Genomic DNA, 20276 nt, shown 5'->3' on the forward strand with positions numbered 1-20276 from the left:
CTAATTGCCGAACACAGGCGATGTTGATCAATGGCCTGTTCGAGGTCTTTGTTGATCTGTCGATCCACAGACGGACCTCACCGTTCAAAGAACAACCATCGGGGCAAATTCTGCTGTCTGCAGTCTGCAGTCTGCACCCTTGCGCCGTCTCAGAACCCGGGGAATTACAGTTCAATCTTTGAGTCTGAGACAACTGTCATGCGACAGAACTGCAGTCTGACTCTGGCCCCTGCATTTCCAACAAAGAGCTGCAGTCGAGACTCTCCTGGACCAGCTGTGGCTGACCGCTGACCGGCTCTCCAGTGCAGTTCGCACTTTTATCCTCAGTCTGGAGAAACTTCAGTTCGACGCCTCACTGGACTGCTGGAGTCCTGCCAAGGGCCACTGTGCACTGTCTCACTCCCGCCCACTTGTCTTAGGAGTGGTCCACCGTGGACCGCCTGGGGACCGGTGACCTCATCAACAATCTGGGACTCGCCATGGTACTGAACAGTGAACACAGCCATGATGATAAGTTATCAACTCCTGAGCCAGATTGCCGATGTTTGGCAGGCCAATTTCTCTAATCAACTCGGGCTCTGTTGTGTTCCTCGCTGCCATCCCTGAGTCGGCCCCTTTTCCCCTGGAAGGGAGATTATTCCGATCAGCCAACGCACTTTCGACTGCGAGTCGGCGGTAATTAAAGCCAAGTCAAAAATAGCTCCTTATCCACCGATCTATTTTCATCCAGAGTTGCGAGCGCGGGCTCGGTTAACGAATTAACATACGAAGTTTGTCCACTACCTTAATCTACTTCGACTCCATTGGTTACTATATAAATTGATTACTATGTAAACACCAAGACGTCGCAAAAGTTGAACAAATTGTTACTCTCAATCTCGCTCAAGAAGCTCCATCTTGTGCGCCAGCATCAAACAGCGCGATGAGAGATTGCCATCAGCATCTACCGCAGGCTCAAGAAGGCGTCGCTGCCAGCGCTCCCATTGCTCAATGCTCAACACGTTCTCCCTGGACCGAGTAAACCACCCAGGGCTAGTAGCATTGGCTTCGTGGGAGTTCGTGCGCGCTGTTTGGAATATCGTCGCACCGGCATGGGTAATCCATTCTTCTGCCAGAGTCAGATCGCCCTCGAGCTCTTCCTGGGCATCGTCCCCCTCTAGTTTCCGTAGCTGGTTAGAGGCAAGCAATTCCAAATCCCAGACCCCATTCTCCGCATCGAGGAGACCGCTTCCTAAAAGTCTTGCTGCGAAGGAGGTCAAGTTAAGCCACTCCCTCTCATCGAACGAGAAATGCCAACCTGTATAATGTCAGTTGTATTTTCACAGGAAGCAATGTCTATATACGCACGCCAGAAGTCTTGTATCAAATACTGGGTAATACAAGGAAGATGCCTCATCTCAAAGGTCCATGCTCTGCCTTGACCCCCAAATCCTCATTGACCTGGCACAGCGCATCCAGCAGGGAAATCGCCCGCTCGTGGCCTAAATGCTCGCGAGGCACCAACTGCATAGCCGCAAAGAGCAAGTTCCACAGCTGCGCCGTGAAGTTTTCAATATCCCGCTCCCTCTTGCCCTTGATGGGTTCTAGTGAAAGGGGTGCGTCACTCATGGTTGCTTGATTTTATGTGTTTGTTGTGCAGGACAGAGTTAAGGTGAGTAGGGCTTGCTTAAGGATATGGTGGCTTATTAAATATTGGCCTTCAACATATATTTCTTTATTTACTTCAACTGCGTTTTATTATTTAATTCCTTCTGCCTTGAAACTTATCCTGCTGTTTCTTCTTTATATTGTATTGAATACGAACGAAGCTACTTTGTTGGTGAATAGGCTTTATTAGGGCTTTCCACCTCGTATCCACGATGAACAACCCAGTAACCCTAACCAGTCAATATCTTAATACTTGGTAGATACAGAATAGAGACAGCCAATGCACCTTCATCGAACTTCTTCATTTGCCCGAATTCCATTCAACATTCGGTATCGCCACTAGTAACTAGCAATTCAACGACGACGTGCTCGTCAAAATCAGTGAATCAGACACCCAGATCGATCGTCTATATAAACCCCCTCTTCCCCCGTTCATGGCTTCTCTCTTTCCAACTCCTCTCCTACCTCTCTCATCTCCCCCACCACTTCTGCGTCTACCATCGCGCATATGCAGGCAGAATGGGTCCAAGGTAGGCCTTCGACTGGCCCAACTAGTGCACCTGACTCAGTTGAGATAATTTACCTCCTCCAGTCTTGGTCGACTCGATATCGTCGATTCCATTTTGTGTTCAAAGTCACACCGTCCTTTGTGGTACACCTTTGCTCAACCCAGCATCCGCCGATGGGTGAGATCCTGTTATCCTCACTGCATCTACCTCCCTTGAAGGACTGCCAGTCGAATACCCATGTCCTTACGCCTGTCGTCGATGGACGGACCCTCAAATACAGGACATCGGATCCGATGTCTCGACTCCATCTCGGCTGCTTCCTCGAATTGTCTTTAGTTACACGTGGTAACCAAGAAAGGACACTGTTTTACAGCACGCCCTCGAATGACCATCGACGTATTGCCATCGTGAACGTCTCAACAATACCAGCCGGCTTTGTCGGCTGGCTCGCCTGAAACTCCGGCAGGATTGCCTGGCCCTTGGTTTCGCAAAGGTGCCCTCATATGGGTAACCTTGGATATCTCCACGGACGTCGTCAATATACCGCAAGATGTGCAAAGCGTTAACACCAGTAGATTCATTACCGTTCCCAAATGGCGCAAGTGTTCAGCACTTAGACGAAAGACCGGGCGCGCAACAAAGCTGCCCTCGCAAAGGAATGTTCTGCTTGCGCAGTACCATCAGAAATTGAAACTGGGACCATCGAAACTGCCATCAGTTGCGCCAGTTGATTTTCTGCGCATGGTTAAGCGTGTTGTCTACACATCAGCATACGAAGAGTTGACGGCTCTCTGGGACTCTGGGTTGGGATAGGAGTACTATGTCCTCACCAGTAACACAGGTAGGGTTGTATTCGGAAGAAACACCACAGACAGGTTAATCATTTGGATCGGCTGCCGGTGACGTTTCTCCCGAACCACATACCGTGGCAGGGAAACAAACCGCACGTTCCGCGCTGGATGCATGGAGTGTCTCTGTAGGCCCCGGCAGGTTGGAAGAACTTCCAAGGCTTTCTACAAGCACCTGGGCTGGGAATTTCTGTATCCACCAATTTATAGTGGTGCTCGCGGGTGCCGTGCTGTCGCTGCGCGGATGCAAGAGGCTACTGACAATCCGCAACCTGCAGCTGTGACGGTCAGAGAGTGAGCACAAGCTCGCTTCACTCAATCTCCCGATGGTTTGTGGTTTGACAATCAGCCTTGTCCGAGATCCTGTCATCCTGCCAGGAACTGTTCTGACTGCTCATATAAGCCATGGAACATGCTGCACTTCTGTACGCCTGTTGTTGTTTTCGAAACAAGTGACTGCATCTCGGGCTTTTCCACATATTCTTCATGGCTTTCCCACATATTCTGCGACGCCGTGCCTCCTCTCGCAGGACGGAGTTTGTGATACTACTGCTCCAAAGCTACCAGAAACTTATCTCTGGACTTGCCACGCCGTGGGCAGAGACTTCCCTGCGGTAATGAAAGCAGGACATGATGTTGGACCTTTTCCCTCAAAGATCTGGGTCCGTGCTTAGCACTGCTGGGTTGTTGGTATATGCATCTTTGATGGCGTTTATAGGGGATATCACAATGGGTACCCCAGAGCTATTAGAAAAGGCTCCCAGGCCCAGGCGACTTTGTTATAGAGTGACTGGGTCTTGTGTCGGCCCAGTCAGTCTTACATCCCTGAACCCCGACCTACAGCGGAGATTAAAAGAATGCAATATGGGAAAGCTGTTACAAATCCAAGGAATGATCATAGGCCAAGTCGCAAACTCACCCCCCCGGGTCCATACTGTAGTCTAGTGGAATAGTATCGGGATCCAGGACACAGGACTGAGATGGCAGATGAGATGTGCTTCATGTGCGATCACTGCGCGCATGTAACAGCAGATGCTGACCACCTGTCTCGTTCTGTCGGCCCACGGCATCCATTTAGTAGGCGGTGCCGCGGTGGGACCTGAAGAATTGTGCCTATTGCCACTGTCAATAGCTTACAAAACCTGACGAACTGGTGTGGTGTGTGCCCAGTTGCTGTCACTTCGAGATAGCGCCATGGAAACTGCAGCAAAGGGAAAACAAGAAATTAGGACGGCGGTCATACAAACCTTATTTATCCACCATGCTTGTTGCAGACTGGAGGAGAGCGGCAGGTTTATCTCTTCCAAGTCTCTGCCGAGCTGATGGCAGGGATGGACCCGTTACGGCGTCAAATACTGGTGAGCGTATGGGACAGGGAGACTGATGAAGGGGTATGAACGAATCCTCAAGGTATTCATGGCATAATAAGATTCGGCAAGCAGGGAGCTCTCAGATATAGATGAGATGACCCAGAATATGATGCACTTGAAAAGGAGTTGGGCTTCCAGATTATCTTCTCGATGGGAATGCTGATTTGCAACAATGCGCATGTGCGTTTCTCCCTCCTCGCTCCAGAAAACTGACTTCTGTAAGGCATGACCCCTACAGAATGATGTAAAGACTGTGAATCCAGGAGGACTGGTTCCTTGCAGTGAGCGCTCTATATGTATCCAAGTCGTCTATAAATGCTGTTGAGAACATCCATTCGGCATCAAAAACGATACAAGGCCAACACCTCCTTTACATATCTTTTCAAGGTGGCGGACACGCAAGGAAAAAGACAGTCTTTAAATCCACGCAAGTGCTCCGGCAAATCTGCAGTATCCGGACTCGATCTTTCGGCTGGCTTGGACAGGAGGTTTTATTTCCTATGCTGCGACTCCGTGTTCCGTCTTCCAATAACCCTAAAGCCTACACCCATCGCAGATTGACAACCTCACTCCAAAATTGGCCGCACTATAGTCGAATTCGAATGCAAAACAAGTAGGCATGCGGAACTCGGAAAGGTATACTGTCAGATGGACGAATGCCTTTTCTATTTCCCCCTGGGAACTAGAGAGACACTTCCACTGCCCTACTCAACGTCTATCCCACCTGAAAGCGGAGACTCTCTCCAAAGTGTCTATGGAAGTATGGATAAAAGACCCAGACAGAAATGGCCCCGACGCCCCAATGCAATCCTCCAGTCTGGCACTGTCGTGGGCGACAGTCGCCCCAGTAGCCAAGGAATGCTGGCGGGCGTTTTACTCTGCTTTTTACTTATTGGCCCCTGCATTCCTATTGCGTCCAAACACCAGCAGGCCCGTGCTGTACTGTTGTGGATAACCGTGGTCAAGGCCTACTGGCATGCGTTCTTATCTCGTCCTACCACCCCTAACCCTAAGTGGCCCGAGGTCACACCCATAATATCGAGCTTTATATACGGGATGAGGACGCTAGGTACCTGACCATCCCAATGGCAATCGTTTCATGAGTAGGATGGTAAACGTCTGGCCATACAAGGGAAAATGGCTTATGCTGCTCCAGCTCCAGAGCCGTCCCATTAAGTGTGCGCATACACTATCGACCCAGAGACTCAAGGTCCGCATATTCAATCTACAGGCAGAATTTCTTCGATATCGACTTCTTATCTTCTGCGACTTTGCCGCATTTCTGACCAGCGTCAGAGATAGGGTGATTACTCGACGATTGGCGTTGTTGAGAACATCCCCGTCCCAGCAGAGCGCCTCGATGGATAACGACTTATTGAGGGCGAGTCTGTACACGCTGCAACGTCCATGCTTGTAGCCAGTGACGAGACCGCAACATTTCTGGCGGCCTTGTACACAGCGATGTCGATTACCTGAAGATGATTTATATCATTTCGATATATATGCATGTCAATCAATTTCACGAATGTACCCACTGGGCACTACCTAGAATTGACTAGACTATCCAGGTCCTCAGCACGAAAAGCCAGAAATAGACTGCAAAATACATTGCCCAGCATCCATATTCCTGACTCAGGTTGTCCGCCTCCAGGTAGTGGATCGGCCAGGTTAATGTCCATGAAAATCTCCCGCTCCGGACACTGCGCCATTTACAATACAAAGCTGCTTTGTTGTACCCAGACTATGGGCTCTGTCGATAGCGTGTACTTGGTTCCCTGGTCCTCGTCGGGCAGAAGCTACGTTAACTGGCTAATCCACCCTGTTTGTCCAAAAAAGAATATATATATATATGGCACCCACTCCATTTCCGGAATTCCGAGACGAGCGCCCTGCTACTTTAATTCGGCTCGCAAAGCTCGTTGAATACGATGACCACTGTGACCCAGGCTATGGGTCTGCATCTGGCTGGCAGACGCGGACAATCTCGAGGATCGTGTCAAGGAACTCATGGCCATATCTCAGGGACATAAGAAACCGACCCCTATATCAAAGTCCACGACGGATTATGGCAGCGACGTGGACATTGCAATGCGTGCCCAATATCGCGGCGAGTCTGTCGGTGTCATTCTTAGCCCTAAGTACTTCTTTATCTATTGTGTCTGTGAGACGCTGGCAGTAACCTTTACTCTGCAATTCTCCGCAATTTCGTCCAGAGCACCGACGAGTTCCATCGCACGATCCGACAAGATCCCTGGACAGTACTCATGCACCGGGTGCCGGCAGGATGGTCAATGAATGCGACTCAAGGGCCTGCCATGGGAAGAAAAAACTGAACGGTGTGGCTGCTTTATTCTTGCAAAAATCGCCATGCCTATGGCGGAACTGCAGTCGGGATGCAGCCTATTATGAACTAATCGATCACGGGCGATATATGACAGGACCCTTTGAAACACGGCTGAGCTCGAAGGAAGATTTCAATTACAACGCACAAGTGTAACAGCAGGAGAATGATAACTGGGTCCGATGTAGAGACTAATCCCCAGCAGCGTGTCGGTCCGCGATATGACGCCTGTTCGCAGGCAATGATAAGATTGAGTCAAGCAAGACTAACGAGTGTCTGGTTATCAGACATAGACACCCTAGAGGAGTCTTATTAAAGACCACGCGAGGTCATTCTGTGGAAACAAAGAAGCGCAAGGCTGAGGCCAGGGCTTCACCAACCACACCAGGACAGACCGAGGATGTGCCATCTACGATTCAGGCGTGCATTTTTGGGGATAGGAGAGAAGTATAATAACAGGAACCCTAACTTTCAGAGGAATATCTGAAAGGCCATGCTGAAACGGCAGCCACAGGGGTAACAGATGCCAAAGTCAAGTTATTCACGTATGGCAAGACATGTTTTCTCTCACTGGGCAGTTCATCAGTATCTGCTACATCATAAGTGGTTGCATGTCTTGCTAGGAACTTCACCAACGAATTGCTCTTCTATTATGAACATTGTAAACGACTACTCCGGTGGGTTTCGATCGTGTGTGTCTGAGCCTGGGTACCGTAACTCGGCAGTCTGGTCTGGATCCTGTTATGGCGTTCGTTGGATTCTTTGGATCTTGCCGACTGTCCCATACACATCCTGCTTGTGAGTCTACCAGTAATGGTATCGCATAGTCTCCAACGAGAGCCATAAAGAACGGCGACTGGCCATTGGCAAAGTCGTGCCCAACCCGCCTGCTTGATCAGTCTGACTTCTTTTATCAGAGACTCTTCTGGCATGCATGCATGCATACTTCCAGGTGCTGAAACAGCGGTTATGCAGACGTCAGTAAATCCAGATAGAATCGTTCGGAGTCTCAGCCCATCGGTTCTAGGGCGCGTTGGCGTGACAAGTCTCTCGAAGACAAGTTGGAAGATCAGACGGGCATTTGGCATAATGACTTGTTGAGTTCCACCAGACTACCATCATTTTCTCCTCACTACGATCATTTCTGTATGCTTAAACGGCTTCATCTGGCTAGAAATACCACGCACAGCATTTTGAATTGGCCGGGATCTTAAATGCAGACCTCAATCGCGACAGAATTTTTCTAATGCCTCTGGTCAGACAGTACATTTTCGCGACCATCCAGAGGATGTATCCGGAGATCGAACCTGAGATACCTATAATAAGAACTTCGGATGCTATATTCGAAAATGCAAAGGGCCATCTACAGAATCCAGACAGTATAATCGGATCAGAGGTTGCATCCAACCTCGTGATTCAAATATATTTTCTTTTCACTTGACCTGAACCAGAAACAGACCAGTCCATCCCGAGCCTGTGAGAGCACTAATTGTCATAGGAACACCACTTACTTTATTAGGCCTGTGTGGTGAGATCTACCTTAGCAGGAACAACTCTCGGAGTTTAAAGGCAGGCTTCATGCAGCGGTATCAGCGACATATTCGAGCATTCCACAACCTCCTGGTCGATATTGGCCTCTGCTGCCCGTGTTGACGCAATGTGGAGTGTGATCCTCACTTCACTGTTCCCGGTAACAGAATATGCGATGGAATCATAATTCAAAATCCCGGGACCTTGGAGAGATACATGATCAGTTCAATACCACACATGCAGAAGCGGGCTTCCATCTTGCTCCCTTGGTATGCCGAAGTATACGGCTTGCGCAGCGAAAGGGAAAGTCTATGATTCCTACACTATTCCTATGGTGTAACACGTCGGCCTCGACGATGACGAAGAAAACTGGGACAAGCGACCTGACGAAATGAAGACAAGGCAGATTGCAGGTTTTGTGGATGCATGTTATTCGGTAACCAATTCCGGGAATTTATAGCCATTAGAGCGAATACCCAGGAGGTTACTGCTGCCTCGCGGGGTCCCGGTCTTCGAGCGCTTCACTCCACGAGAGTGCTTCTGGCACATCTCGTGCATCTGAGGACAGAGTCAGTGGAAATTTGACGTTTATACGGCAAGAACGGAACCGTCATGGAGCACGCAGTTGGCGGGAAATGAGTTTCCTACCCTTTACTTTGATGCCGATCTTGAGGCCGAGGAAATCCTGTCGAGAGGCTAACCTATCCACTGCCGTCAATAGATGAATGGCTTGAGTTCCTTATGCGTACTACCAAGTCTGGATATAGAACTATACCAACGTGGACCCAGCTCCGATTGCCAATGTGGATATTGTTTATGGGCCGCACGGTACGTCTGTCCGTTGGTGATATCAGGTTCTGATGCACTAAAGGGGGGCGATTTCTGGATGGCGATCTAGAAGGATGAAGACTGATCCACCTGTAGATGGTAATTCTACTGTCTCGATGTATGACTTCTGAATTAATTTTCCTAGTCTCCATATCGATCCAGGATAGGCGTACAATTTCATAAAAGACAATACGAGACACCCGTAGCCCTAAACAACATCTACCCTAAAAGTATAGATAGAGCAAGTCAAATTAAAGAACATCACCCTTCGCTCTCCTCGACAACCCCCCAAGCCAACCCCTGCTCGTGCCCCTCCGGATCCCCTTCCCAGCACACCAAAACACCACAATCATGGCATTATTCGCCACCGCAACCGCACAGAACACACCCGCAATCACAACCGCATACCCACGCCCCACAATCCAATCCAGCAGATAACTGCCCATCCCAAACGAAATCGCCTGCTTGCCCAGGTTCATGGCAATCAGCATCTCGCTCACGTCCGCAAAGTAACTATCCACCGCATACGCCAGCGTGAACGTGAAGAAGAAGTATGCCCCGAACTGCACCATCGCGACGCCCGCAAAGAAGCCCGTCCAGTGCAGGGATTTCTCGGCCGTGAGCCCGTACACGATCAGCCCGGCCGGTGCGAGGAATACACCGGGGAGAAGCGCGGGGAGCCGCATTTCGGCCTCGCGGATGTTGCCGTTGCGGTGGGTGAGTTTTGCGGCGATGAGGTCTGACGTGGGTGTGAAGGGGAGGGCGAGGGCGAAGCCGAGGATCGTGGCGAGCGCGATGAGGCCCGACGAGGTCTGCGGCCAGGAGTAGGGGGGTTCGGTGATGAGGATGGGGAAGGTGTAGTTGAATGTGAGGGCGCCGAGGCCGATGTAGATTCCGAAGCTGGTGATGACCCAGAGCACGGCGGGGACGAGGAAGTATGCGAAGGAGCGGATGATCGTTGCGAAGAACTGGGCGTTGTGGTCGATGGGGGCCCACGGTTTCAGCGTCTGGAGGAATGTCCTGCGCGCTGGGACTGGAGGGACGGCCTCGACTTGCGTGGCTCGTCCGTCTTGCTTCTCTTTATTCTCCCCAGCAAGTGATGGTTCAGAGTCAGATATCTCCAGTATTTCTGGTCGGTGAAACCGAGACTCCTCGACTAGGAAGAACGAGGCCACGAGAAGTGCACCCGCAAACGCCGTGAGGACATAGAAGAACAGGCGCCATGAGTATCCCCCTGCCAGCATATATCCTGCATATAAAGGACCAGTAGAGCCGAGACAGAGGCAGACTAATAAGCCCGTTAACATAGCACCTAACTGGAGTATAAGATGGATATACCAGTATAGTACCCAATCTTCTTGCCCCGTTCATGCAAATAGAAGATATCATTGACAAGCTGCACCGGCAGAGACTCACACACCCCGCTCCCAAAGCCATGAAAGACGCGCGCGGTCATGAGTCCAGAGAAGCTTGTTGCCCTGGAGGCACCGATGAGGCCGGCGACGAACTAGACACCGCACCGCATTAGCCGCACCCTGCTAAGTAAATATCGTCAAGACCATACCGTCGCCATAGAAAAGAGCGTAACAATCCGCCTTCCGAATTTCAGATACATCGGGACCAGAATCAACGAGCCTGATGAGGACCAGAATCAGATAATGTACTCCAAAAATGACAACAAAGATATCGAAACACACCAAATCCAAATGCTAGATTCGGATACGAAATCAGCCCCGACGCATCCGCGTGCGAAATCCCAAACTCCTCAGCATAGATACTGATGTACACCGAGGGCCCAACGAGCGAGCAGTTCCCAAGGAAGGAATATACCGAGACGATGACAAGGATGGCATTCTTTTTCCATGCTGGCCACTTCAATAATTTTCAGCTATGAGTGACTTTCCCACCGGGTGAAAGGCGGGAAAATAAAAGAAAAGAAAAATACCAGAAGAGGATCATTAGGATCATCGGTAGGCACAGGGTACAGCGCCTGGCCGTAGCTTGAACTGGTGGCTTCTCCTTCAGCGGCAGTGAGGTCGACTGTCCCCGGGATTGCGCCTTCGCGGGCGTGACTCGGGGGTGGCATTTTGATTAATTGAACAAATTCAGCGAATTAGATGAATTAAGTGGACTGGATTGGGGGGAACATCTCTTCGTCAAAGCAGATTATATACGAACCCACCGGAGCTGCAGGGCGGCCGCCACTTGCGGGGCTATTTTGTGGGACAAGTTTCTGTCATATTAAAATAAAGTCCTGTAGGGCCGGGCATTTTGGCAAAAGACCTCGATACGTCTTGAGTCCTGGCCGGTTGAATCCGGGGTCGATGTGGAGGCGGGTCAGTTTGCGGGGAACTTTTGGAGCATTCGAGTCTCGAGTCAGTTTTGAACTTTTGGCACGGACTCTCCTGCAGCGAGGACAGGGTGCAGCCCCACAGGCTCGGCATTTAGCCTGCTTTGGACCCTTTGGTTGATTACCGGGAGTGGACGAAACAGCCTGGTCTATAAACTGCCATCGAGTTGTTTGTTGCTACTGGTTAGGTAGTATAGGACCAATTGACCATGTATTAAGCTAGATACATTCGTGCCACTAGCCGTCGACTTGGCTAACATGACCAACTCTCTATCACTCTCCTCCACTAATCACATCCAGATTCCTTCCTGTCCACCAGACCATAACCCAACAACCGACCGGCAGTGTTGTTATACATGTCGTGTACGTGCTGCTCGTACGCTCGTTCGAGGCCGAATGAATCGAGATTCATTCACCCCTTAGTTGCGGAATGGGAAACCGGTGGGAGTAGGGAACGGCACCGAGCTGCTGGGAGAGCCGCTTGGGGTAGGGGCGCCGGTGGGGGCACCAGAGCCGCCAGGGCCGCCAGGACCGAAGAGGCTGGTCAACCAGTCCCAGCCGGGGAAGCCGCCCTCCTCGTCATCGCCGAACTGGCGCTTCACGAAGCCAGTGGGAGAGGGGCTGACACTGGGAGTAACACTGGCACTGCTGCTGGGAGTGGCCCAAGGTGGGAGCTCAGTAGGGAAGCCAGTAGGGAAGCCAGTGGGGAAGCCAGTAGGGGGCCCAGGAGGGAAGCCGGTAGGGCTGCCGGAGCCGGGAGGTGGGGGAGGAGGCAGAAGGCCACCACCCTCCTGCGGAGCAGGAAGAGCAAGGGCACAGCCGACGAGGCCGAGGGAGGCGACGAAAGAGTACTTCATCTTGAAAGGTGTGTGTAAAGAATGGTTTTCTGGTAGGAATGTAAAGGACTGACAAGACCACGAATACCGGATTCGTTCAAGTGAGTGAAAATGGTTCAAACTTGGTTGAGAAAGTGAGTGGATTAAGCAAGGTCAACACCAAGTTGTCGAGGGGATGGACGCGCTCTTTATAGCTTGAGACTTTGAGAGATGTTCAGGAGCTGGCTTTGGGGGTCCGGGTACTCCATACTAGAGCAAGGAACGGAGACAGGGCTAAGATTTGGCATAGCTTGTTACCCACATGTTATCAGGACAAGCACTTAGGGTTGGATACTGATGGGGGTTCCTGAAACCACAATTTAGCGCCTGAGACCGAGCCGTCCGGGACTTCAGCATGCAGAGTGGCCAGTGCCAGTGGCCCTTGCCGCCAGTGACCAGGGTGCTTGCGAATTCTCGCCCGGAAATCCCGCCAGTCGAGACTGGAATGGCGTGCCGTGCCCTGCTTGGTCGGCGGTCCGAAAGACTATTTGGACCTTGGAGTCGTGCCGAAAGCCCTGGATCGCAGCTCTTGTCGAGTAGCGATGCCATATGGATGCAGAACCGTGGCTGATGGTTGCAAACTGGGTCTATCAGTGGCCCAGTCAACAGGCGAATACAAGAGATGTCCCTGTGGCGTTACATTCCCTTATCTGACTATCGCCCGCGAACCCAGTTTCATCCTAAACCCTTATAGGGTCCAACAGTGCTGATCATTATCTGCTGAGCCGGCCAACTGCATTGATTGATTAGATCGTTGACCCGTTACAAGGCGGACGCCGTGCCGCAATAGCTGGCTCTTGATATCTGAATCGCTATTTCAACGTCCCGGATCACGCGAAATTTCGACAGAAGTAGGGATGGCCAGCTCATGGCAAGAGAAGAAGAGATCGTTTGCCACAGGCGCTCTCAGAAACAGTGGTGCGGCCGGCGCTGGTTGCTGAGCGCGCAGGGCAAGCCAACCTCCCGTGTCGCTGTGGGGAGGGATCTTCACAGTGTGACGAATCCTGCGCTAAGAGGTGCTTGATCCTGGCGCCTGAAACGCCGTGTGTCACGTTTAATTCGACCTGCGAGGCCCTACAGCTCCAGTCTGAAGATCGACGTTTTCCTTAGCTATTCCTGTGGTGAACAACACGGCGTGTCCGAAACAGACCTCATTCGGCCTTGAAGGGTCTCTGATGGTGGGAGACTCGCAGATACACGAACGGGCGCAGCCTGCACATCCCGCACATCGCTCGCTTCTCATCTTCATCATCCTGACAGAATAAGACGAATGATGCTTCGTCGGGGTTAATTCCATGGTTTATTCCATGGTCCCGTCCCCAAACGGAAATTCCTAATCCGGCGATCAGCAAAACCCACCAGGTCTGGAGTCCAGCGGCGCTGCAGCTCGCAGCTCGCAGCTCGCAGTCGCTGGCCTGGTAGCGAAACCTGATCGGCCACCCACCAGGAACAACCTCGCCCGTCACACTTGCTGCCTGTGCTGATCCCTGAGGACCTGCAGTGGCTTGGGTTTCGATTCAGATTCGACGTCTGAACTGTGAGGTCAGATTCGTGACTCCTGCTCGTATCTCAACAGTGACGTGTCTCGGTCAATTGACGCATTGCACCGTGGTTCCCGCGTCTCCAGAAATTTCGATGCCAATCCAGCCCGTTGTCAATTCCGGGTTGTCGAAGAATGGAACAAGGGCCGCCAGTTCGTCCGCTCCCTGTTGGGGCACAGGCGCCGGGCTAAAACAACCGACAATATTCCGTAGTGAGTCTATCCTCGCGGCTTGGAGAGGTCCCTCGTCGACGAGACATCCTCATGTAGTCAAGATCCGCAATCGCAGTGGTGGAGGGCAGAAAGTGGAAACTGCACTCCGTGACGAAACCCCCATGTCAATAATAATGTTGCCGAATCTCTCAATCTCAACAAGCGAACGTCACAGGGATGGTCCTTCCCGTGGCGTCTTCTGGCACAAACGTGCCGTGCCCTAAGGTCGCCGGTGGCTAAACTACAGAGCTAATTGTCAATAGTCGCAAATAGTCTAGACCTTGTAGGGTGACCAGGGTCAAGAGTGGAGATGAGTCTAGCCTCGCGAGACCGATGACCGGAGCCCTACGAGACATCCCACTCTGTATCTGGTAGATGATGACTGACGACTGCTTGGGATGAGATTCCCCTCTGGGCCGTGCTACCCAAGCGAAGAGAACCAAGTCCAGCCTTGATGGAGTAGAGCTCATACCACCCGGGTCTCAGACACCCAGTACCGAGTCTAACCTGTCGACCGTCTCAGACTGGTGGATGATGACATGTACTCGGCTTTCTTTCTCACAACAATGTGGATTGTGGAGGGCAGTTTGAGTTGAATTGCATTGTAATGTACGGCGTAGCGACTGGGTTAAGAGCCGCGTTTGTGTTGTTTCAGGGAGATCTCGGACTTGGTCGAGACAACTCAGGCTAAAAGACGCGGAAGAAACTGGAGAGGACCTGCGACAAAAATATTCGAGGTGCTCATCCCAACATCCTTTGCCGCTGTCAAATAGGATAAAGCCGTGTTGGAATCCTCCCGTGGCTCCGTCGGTTGTTCTGAAACTGGACACTCAGGGGCAAAGTAAAAGTTCTGGAGACCGACGTTTCGGATGAATAGCGGGAAAAACGAGCCATGTTAATTGCGTCATTTGAAGCAATCACGAAGCTCATATTCTGGAAACCCCAGGACTCGACTGCTCGAGGACTTGTGTTGAGAGAGTTTACCTCAAAACTTGCATAACATGTATAACAAAACACACTCCTTAATTACATCATCTATGTCTGCATATCTTATCGGCCGATAAGATAAATTACCAGCGTACCGCACTTTCAACAACATCTATACCAGCACCCACAGCAGCAAACACCAGCACCACAGCCTCTGTGGTCAAGTCCAGACCACATGAGCCATCAAAATACATACAAAGAACCATGCTGTTTTCTTTTCCCGCACTAAAACCCATAAATCAGCATCAGACAGCGAACCCCAACCAACCAATCAAACTTGCCGGTCTCAAAAATACAGCCCAAAATGATGTGATTTGAGCTTCGAATGTGATAATACCCTCTAGCGGTAATCTATCCTGCCTCTCAACCAATCACAAAGACGTCTTTGGCGATGGCGACGAAACGGCGACGAAAAGTCGAAGATAAGGCCCGCCGGTTTGTTATCGATCATCGATCGCAGGTGAAGCTTTAAATAAAGCAGTGAGGGGTGCTGCTGGGTCTGTGTTTGTGGGGTGAGGTTACCAGGTTCAAGTTCCCAGGCTCCCTATACATGTAAAGAGAGAGGGAGAGAGAAGCCTTGAACCACCATGTCCCCTATTAAGCGTGTTGCGGTCATCGGCACAGGGCCGTCTGGCGCTATTGCAGTGGATGCGCTGGTGCAGGAGGGCGCATTCGATGTTGTCCGAGTGTTTGAACGGCAGGAGAAAGCCGGTGGTAACTGGTACTTACCAAATCCAAGCCCTTTAAACTGAAATAAAAAGCGGGTTTGCTAACGTGGGCAGGGTATCGCGAGAAAATGAACAGGCAGAGCCACTCGACATCGACAGCCTCTCAACACGCACAGCAGACAAGCCAGTTGAGATCCCCGCTAATCTACCGCGGTACACGCCCTCTGTGACAGCGCACCGCTACACGGATTCACATATCTATCCGGGCCTGCATACGAACGTGGACGCCTCGGTCATGGAGTACTCTGGGCCAGAGGAACGGATTCCTGAAATCCGCTCAGACTGGTCCGTTGGTCTTCACGGCCCTGATACGCCGTTTCGGCATCATGGGGTGATTCGTCAGTACGTTGAGGATCTGCTCAATCGGAACGGGTATCAGGATCTTGTAGAGTATAACACGACCGTTGAGCGCGCTGTCAAAGATCCCGAGACGAATACGTGGGTTTTGACGCTAAGGAAACCTGGACAGTCGCGGAAACTGGATTACTGGTGGACTGAGACGTTCGATGCACTGATTGTTGCGTCTGGCCATTATCATGTCCCTTATGTACCGCCTATTCCTGGGTTAAAGGAATTCACGGAGAGGTATCCCGGTTGCGTGGAACACGCGAAGCAGTACCGGGGTCCGACGAAATATAAGGGAAAGAAAGTTATAACCGTCGGTGCCTCCGTTTCCGCCGCCGACACAGCAGTAAGCCTGATCGGCTCTGCGCAATCGCCCATCTACGCCGTCGTGCGAGGCAAATACAACATCTATTTCGGCGACGAAGCATTCAAGCACCCTAAGATCGAACGCCGTCCGCCAATTACCCGCATCGACAGCGACAATGGGGCTAGGACGGTGCATTTCGAAGACGGCACCTCCGTTACAGACGTCGACCATCTTATCTTTGGCACCGGGTTTACGTGGACTCTACCTTTCCTACCGCATGTTCCGATCCGCAATAACCGCGTTCCGGATCTGTATCTACATGTGTTCCATCAGTCGGACCCTTCGCTGATGTTTTTGGGCGCGGTATGTCCTTCCACCTTTCTTTTCTAAAACCCGAATATAACTAAACCGAACAGGTCGGCGCGGGCCTAACATTCAAAGTCTTCGAATGGCAAGCCGTTGCCGCAGCACGCGTCCTCGCCGGCAAGGCTACACTCCCACCGCTCTCCGAGCAGAAGAAGTGGGAAGAAGACCGGATCGCGGTAAAAGGTGACGGAGCAGGGTTCCTGATGGTGTTCCCTGATTTCGAGCAATACTTTGAGCAGCTTAGAGCGCTGGCTGGAGAGCCCGCAGATGGAGAGCCAGGCAGGAAATTGCCAGAGTTTAACCAGGCATGGCCGGATGATTTTGCTGCTGGGCATTTGCGGAGGATTAAAATGTGGAAGAAGGCGAACGAGGCCGCGATCGAGGCTGGGAGAGGTTGTTCGCTTAATTAGTGGATATGGGTGATATACCTAGGATGTCCTTACCATAATATACCTTAGTATACCTATCCAACTTGCTTTCAGGTTGCCAGTATAAATGAAATGACTGCACCTTCCCAACCCGTGACAGTCGCACCTTCCTCGTACGTTAATATGTATATCAAATTGGGCAGGTGCCAGTGGCCGCGTTGTTCCTTCCCTCCCACTCCCCCGCCTGCATAGTCGTTCCTTCCGTTTATGGCAGTTTCTACCTCACTCCAGCTCTTAATAAAAGGCACGCGGTTTCATATACAGCAAGCCGCAAGTGTACAGTAAGATGAAATTTATTCTCTATGTCTATGTTCGCGTCATCTATTCTATGAAATTCTATGGCCATAACCCCTTTCCAAACTCCCAGCAACAGATCCAAAAAATCGTGTATCTCATATACCAAAAAACCCCATCAAGCCTGAGTCAAAGTTAGAGAAACGCCTGATACAGTGAGGAACCACACAACAAGGCAAACAATTGGAATGATCCAGTTCATTAGTCCTTTATGTGCCAAGACTCCTAGAAGAATACACGTACACATATTTGCAAGTACAAGGGGCATATAACTGGGTAAGAGCCTTGTCCCAGGGCTTTTGGGCTCTCTGTGGGTGGATGGATCAGTGGGTTCGGGTTCGGGTTCAGGTTCGTCGTGGACGTGGTGTTCCTGTGGTCGTTTGTCGCTTGGGACAGGCCATCCATCTACGTAGTCGAGGTAGTTCCATCCTAGTTGTGCATCCTGGGATATGTTAGAAAGGAAATCACAATGTTCCGAGGACCCTTACCTTATGGCGTACACCGATGGTCGTGTTCACTATGACATGTCAGTGCGTTTATGGGACTAGCAACAAATTGAAAGGCGTACAGAAATGATAGTATAGAATGTCAGAGCTGCCACCACTGCCAGACAAAACACCCAGCCCGCCTGGGGCATACACTTCTTTGTGATTCGAACCGTATACAATGGATCCGCCTCCTTCGAGCAACTTCTTACCATCCCGATCAACGAATGGGCCGTGGACGCTCGTAGACCTTCCAACACGGATACTATACTCATCTCCTCTCCTCGGGAATCCGTGGATGGGAAATTGGCAGCATTGCCCATGGCTAAACCACGTATAGTAGTACGGAGCCTTGTAACTGAGAAACGATCCCTCGATAGGTTTACGCTTCTTATTCGGCACATAGGCAAGATGGTCCGCATTCGGCTTCTTTGGGTTCGCAATAGATAAACCATCGGTCAATGGGATCTGGAATAGACCCTTCCAGTAGCTGCCATATTGCAAGTACGGCGTACCCGACGCAGGGTCCACAAAAAAAGCTGGATCGATCGCATTCGTCGCGCTGTAAGGATAGATAGCAGACAGACGGCCCTTGCCGGTATTGAACAGCGCGCCGTGGTCAGTCCATGATCCCGGCTTAATGGAATCAGACGAAGCAAGCCCAACGGCACTATTTCGCCTGCCATTCTTGCTAATAGAGTAGAAGCAGTAGAAGCGGCCCTTCCACTGCGCCACCATTGGTGCCCAGGGCCGCGAGCGGTTCTGTTTCCTGACGACGCTTTCGCCATCTAGCACTGTGCCGATCCTTTCCCAGGGGCCGGAGAGCTGGGAGGCCTTGAAGATTGGGATCTTGATTCCGCCTTTGAACATGTAGTAGTGGCCGTCATAGTATATGATGCTGGGGTCGTGCGCCGCCACATTGCCAAGGTTGGGGAGAGGGTAGTCCGTTGTGTCGGAGAAGACGCCAGACTCTATTGGCTTTGCTGCTGCGAGACACAGCCAGAGAATGAGCCCCAGCAATGCGAGATGTGCCATTGAACTTGGACCCGGGGTAGGACGGTCCCAGGATGAGGAAATCGGATCGGTCAAGAAGACGGTCGAGGGACTTCGCAATTCAAAGCATACGAGGCAGGGATGTCACAGCTAACGCAGCCATCGTCATCACATACAAGATTGGCGCCAGATCAGAGCTGGTGAGTTGTCAATCGAGCAAGGGGTGATGTGCACTATCAGGCAGAAGAGGAAATAGCATAAGCGCTCAGGCCGCAATGACAGTACCAAATAGCCAAACAGCATGCCAGGGGCACACCATGACGCAGATACGCACTCAGCTATCTCAGCCGCGCAATCAAAATAAGGATCAAGCAGGAACAATTGGATTGATCGCTGGATCGGAGCCAACGGGTCGGAGTTGTCCAGACCGCGAGAATCTCGCCGATCATGATCGCCCCAGTGTGATATCATGATTAGCTTTCTATTATTACACCAACTCGAGAAATAACAACGGCGGATTCTGGATTCACGTGTGGCCGTTGACTTCACATCGGAACAAGCCTCATCTCCTCCTTCGTCCAGTACCGCCGCATATTCTCCGCGCCCAGCGTCTCGACTTCCTGGTCCAGATGCATCCACAACACCTCCCTCCACGAATCCATCTTCCCCCGTAGCACCTCCATCTGCAGGTCCTCCTCACCCTGGGCGCACTTCTCCAGATACTCCCTGAACCCGTCCATCCCGGCGTGGATCTCGCGGTGGTGCCGCAAAAGGTCAGCCTGCTTCCGCCCGCGGCCCGTCCTGAACTCGGGCATCTTCTTCGCGAGAAACGGGAAGACCATCGTCTCTTCGATGTGATGGTGAGTTTCTAGATGGTCTGTGAACCGCAGCCCCTCCGCAATGAATTGTCGAATCGACATCCCGTTGGGCCGTCGGCCCGTCGTGCAGGCGTTCCACAGAATATTCCATGAGCGCCGCAACAGGCCGTGCTAAATAAAGAGCGGTCAGTACCGGTATCTGTTCCATCACCTATTATAAGGGGCTGCAGTTCCGTCGCCGGGATTCATGACTCACGAAGAAATCCATCTTTTCCGCTGCGCTGTTGTACAACTTGAAGTCCTCATTGGACAGTGGAGGCGGGCTGTTCTCTCCCAGGCCGTCCATGTTTCTGATCTGAGACAGCGGTCTCCAACGTTTATGATAGGAACACGGGTTGAACGGTTGAAGAATGGTTCCTGACTAGGCGCGTCCAGAAATAGATCTTGTCGAAGCCATACCCAAGACACGAGATT

The 20276-nt window shown here is 51.4% G+C and overlaps 6 protein-coding genes across 6 annotated transcripts; 2 read left to right on the plus strand and 4 right to left on the minus strand.

Annotated features, from left to right (window-relative positions):
• Nucleotides 1-872: 872 nt before the first annotated feature.
• Nucleotides 873-1608, minus strand: ASPSYDRAFT_87283 (uncharacterized protein; the record flags this gene model as incomplete). Its single annotated transcript, XM_040851810.1, has 3 exons — nt 873-1297; nt 1348-1369; nt 1423-1608. 3 exons carry the CDS (start codon nt 1606-1608, stop codon nt 873-875), a joined length of 633 nt encoding a protein of 210 aa, XP_040704511.1.
• Nucleotides 1609-9324: 7716 nt separating this feature from the next.
• ASPSYDRAFT_56220 (uncharacterized protein) lies at nt 9325-11159 on the minus strand (the record flags this gene model as incomplete). Its single annotated transcript, XM_040849179.1, has 5 exons — nt 9325-10361; nt 10412-10580; nt 10638-10708; nt 10771-10945; nt 11019-11159. 5 exons carry the CDS (start codon nt 11157-11159, stop codon nt 9325-9327), a joined length of 1593 nt encoding a protein of 530 aa, XP_040704512.1.
• Nucleotides 11160-11430: 271 nt separating this feature from the next.
• ASPSYDRAFT_757160 (uncharacterized protein) lies at nt 11431-12415 on the plus strand. Its single transcript, XM_040850819.1, has one exon. The coding sequence runs from the start codon at nt 11780-11782 to the stop codon at nt 12296-12298; it is 519 nt and encodes a 172-aa protein (XP_040704513.1). The 5' UTR covers nt 11431-11779; the 3' UTR covers nt 12299-12415.
• A 3210-nt stretch (nt 12416-15625) lies between these two features.
• On the plus strand, nt 15626-17194 carry ASPSYDRAFT_56221 (uncharacterized protein; the record flags this gene model as incomplete). Its single annotated transcript, XM_040849180.1, has 3 exons — nt 15626-15759; nt 15821-16781; nt 16835-17194. The coding sequence occupies 3 exons, from the start codon at nt 15626-15628 to the stop codon at nt 17192-17194; spliced, it is 1455 nt and encodes a 484-aa protein (XP_040704514.1).
• Nucleotides 17195-17624: 430 nt separating this feature from the next.
• Nucleotides 17625-19026, minus strand: ASPSYDRAFT_29235 (endo 1,5-alpha-arabinase; the record flags this gene model as incomplete). The annotated part of the gene is made up of 3 exons (XM_040844618.1): nt 17625-17948; nt 17995-18023; nt 18075-19026. The coding sequence occupies 3 exons, from the start codon at nt 19024-19026 to the stop codon at nt 17625-17627; spliced, it is 1305 nt and encodes a 434-aa protein (XP_040704515.1).
• A 503-nt stretch (nt 19027-19529) lies between these two features.
• Nucleotides 19530-20148, minus strand: ASPSYDRAFT_29236 (hemerythrin domain-containing protein; the record flags this gene model as incomplete). The annotated part of the gene is made up of 2 exons (XM_040844619.1): nt 19530-19973; nt 20059-20148. 2 exons carry the CDS (start codon nt 20146-20148, stop codon nt 19530-19532), a joined length of 534 nt encoding a protein of 177 aa, XP_040704516.1.
• Nucleotides 20149-20276: the final 128 nt, after the last annotated feature.

This window comes from Aspergillus sydowii (assembly GCF_001890705.1).
Source record: "Aspergillus sydowii CBS 593.65 unplaced genomic scaffold ASPSYscaffold_3, whole genome shotgun sequence".
Classification (NCBI taxonomy): domain Eukaryota; kingdom Fungi; phylum Ascomycota; class Eurotiomycetes; order Eurotiales; family Aspergillaceae; genus Aspergillus; species Aspergillus sydowii.

What these genes read in the sequence shown, in the direction of transcription:
- ASPSYDRAFT_757160 (XM_040850819.1), top strand. Translation starts at nt 11,780, where the DNA reads ATGTCGTGTACGTGCTGCTCGTACGCTCGTTCGAGGCCGAATGAATCG.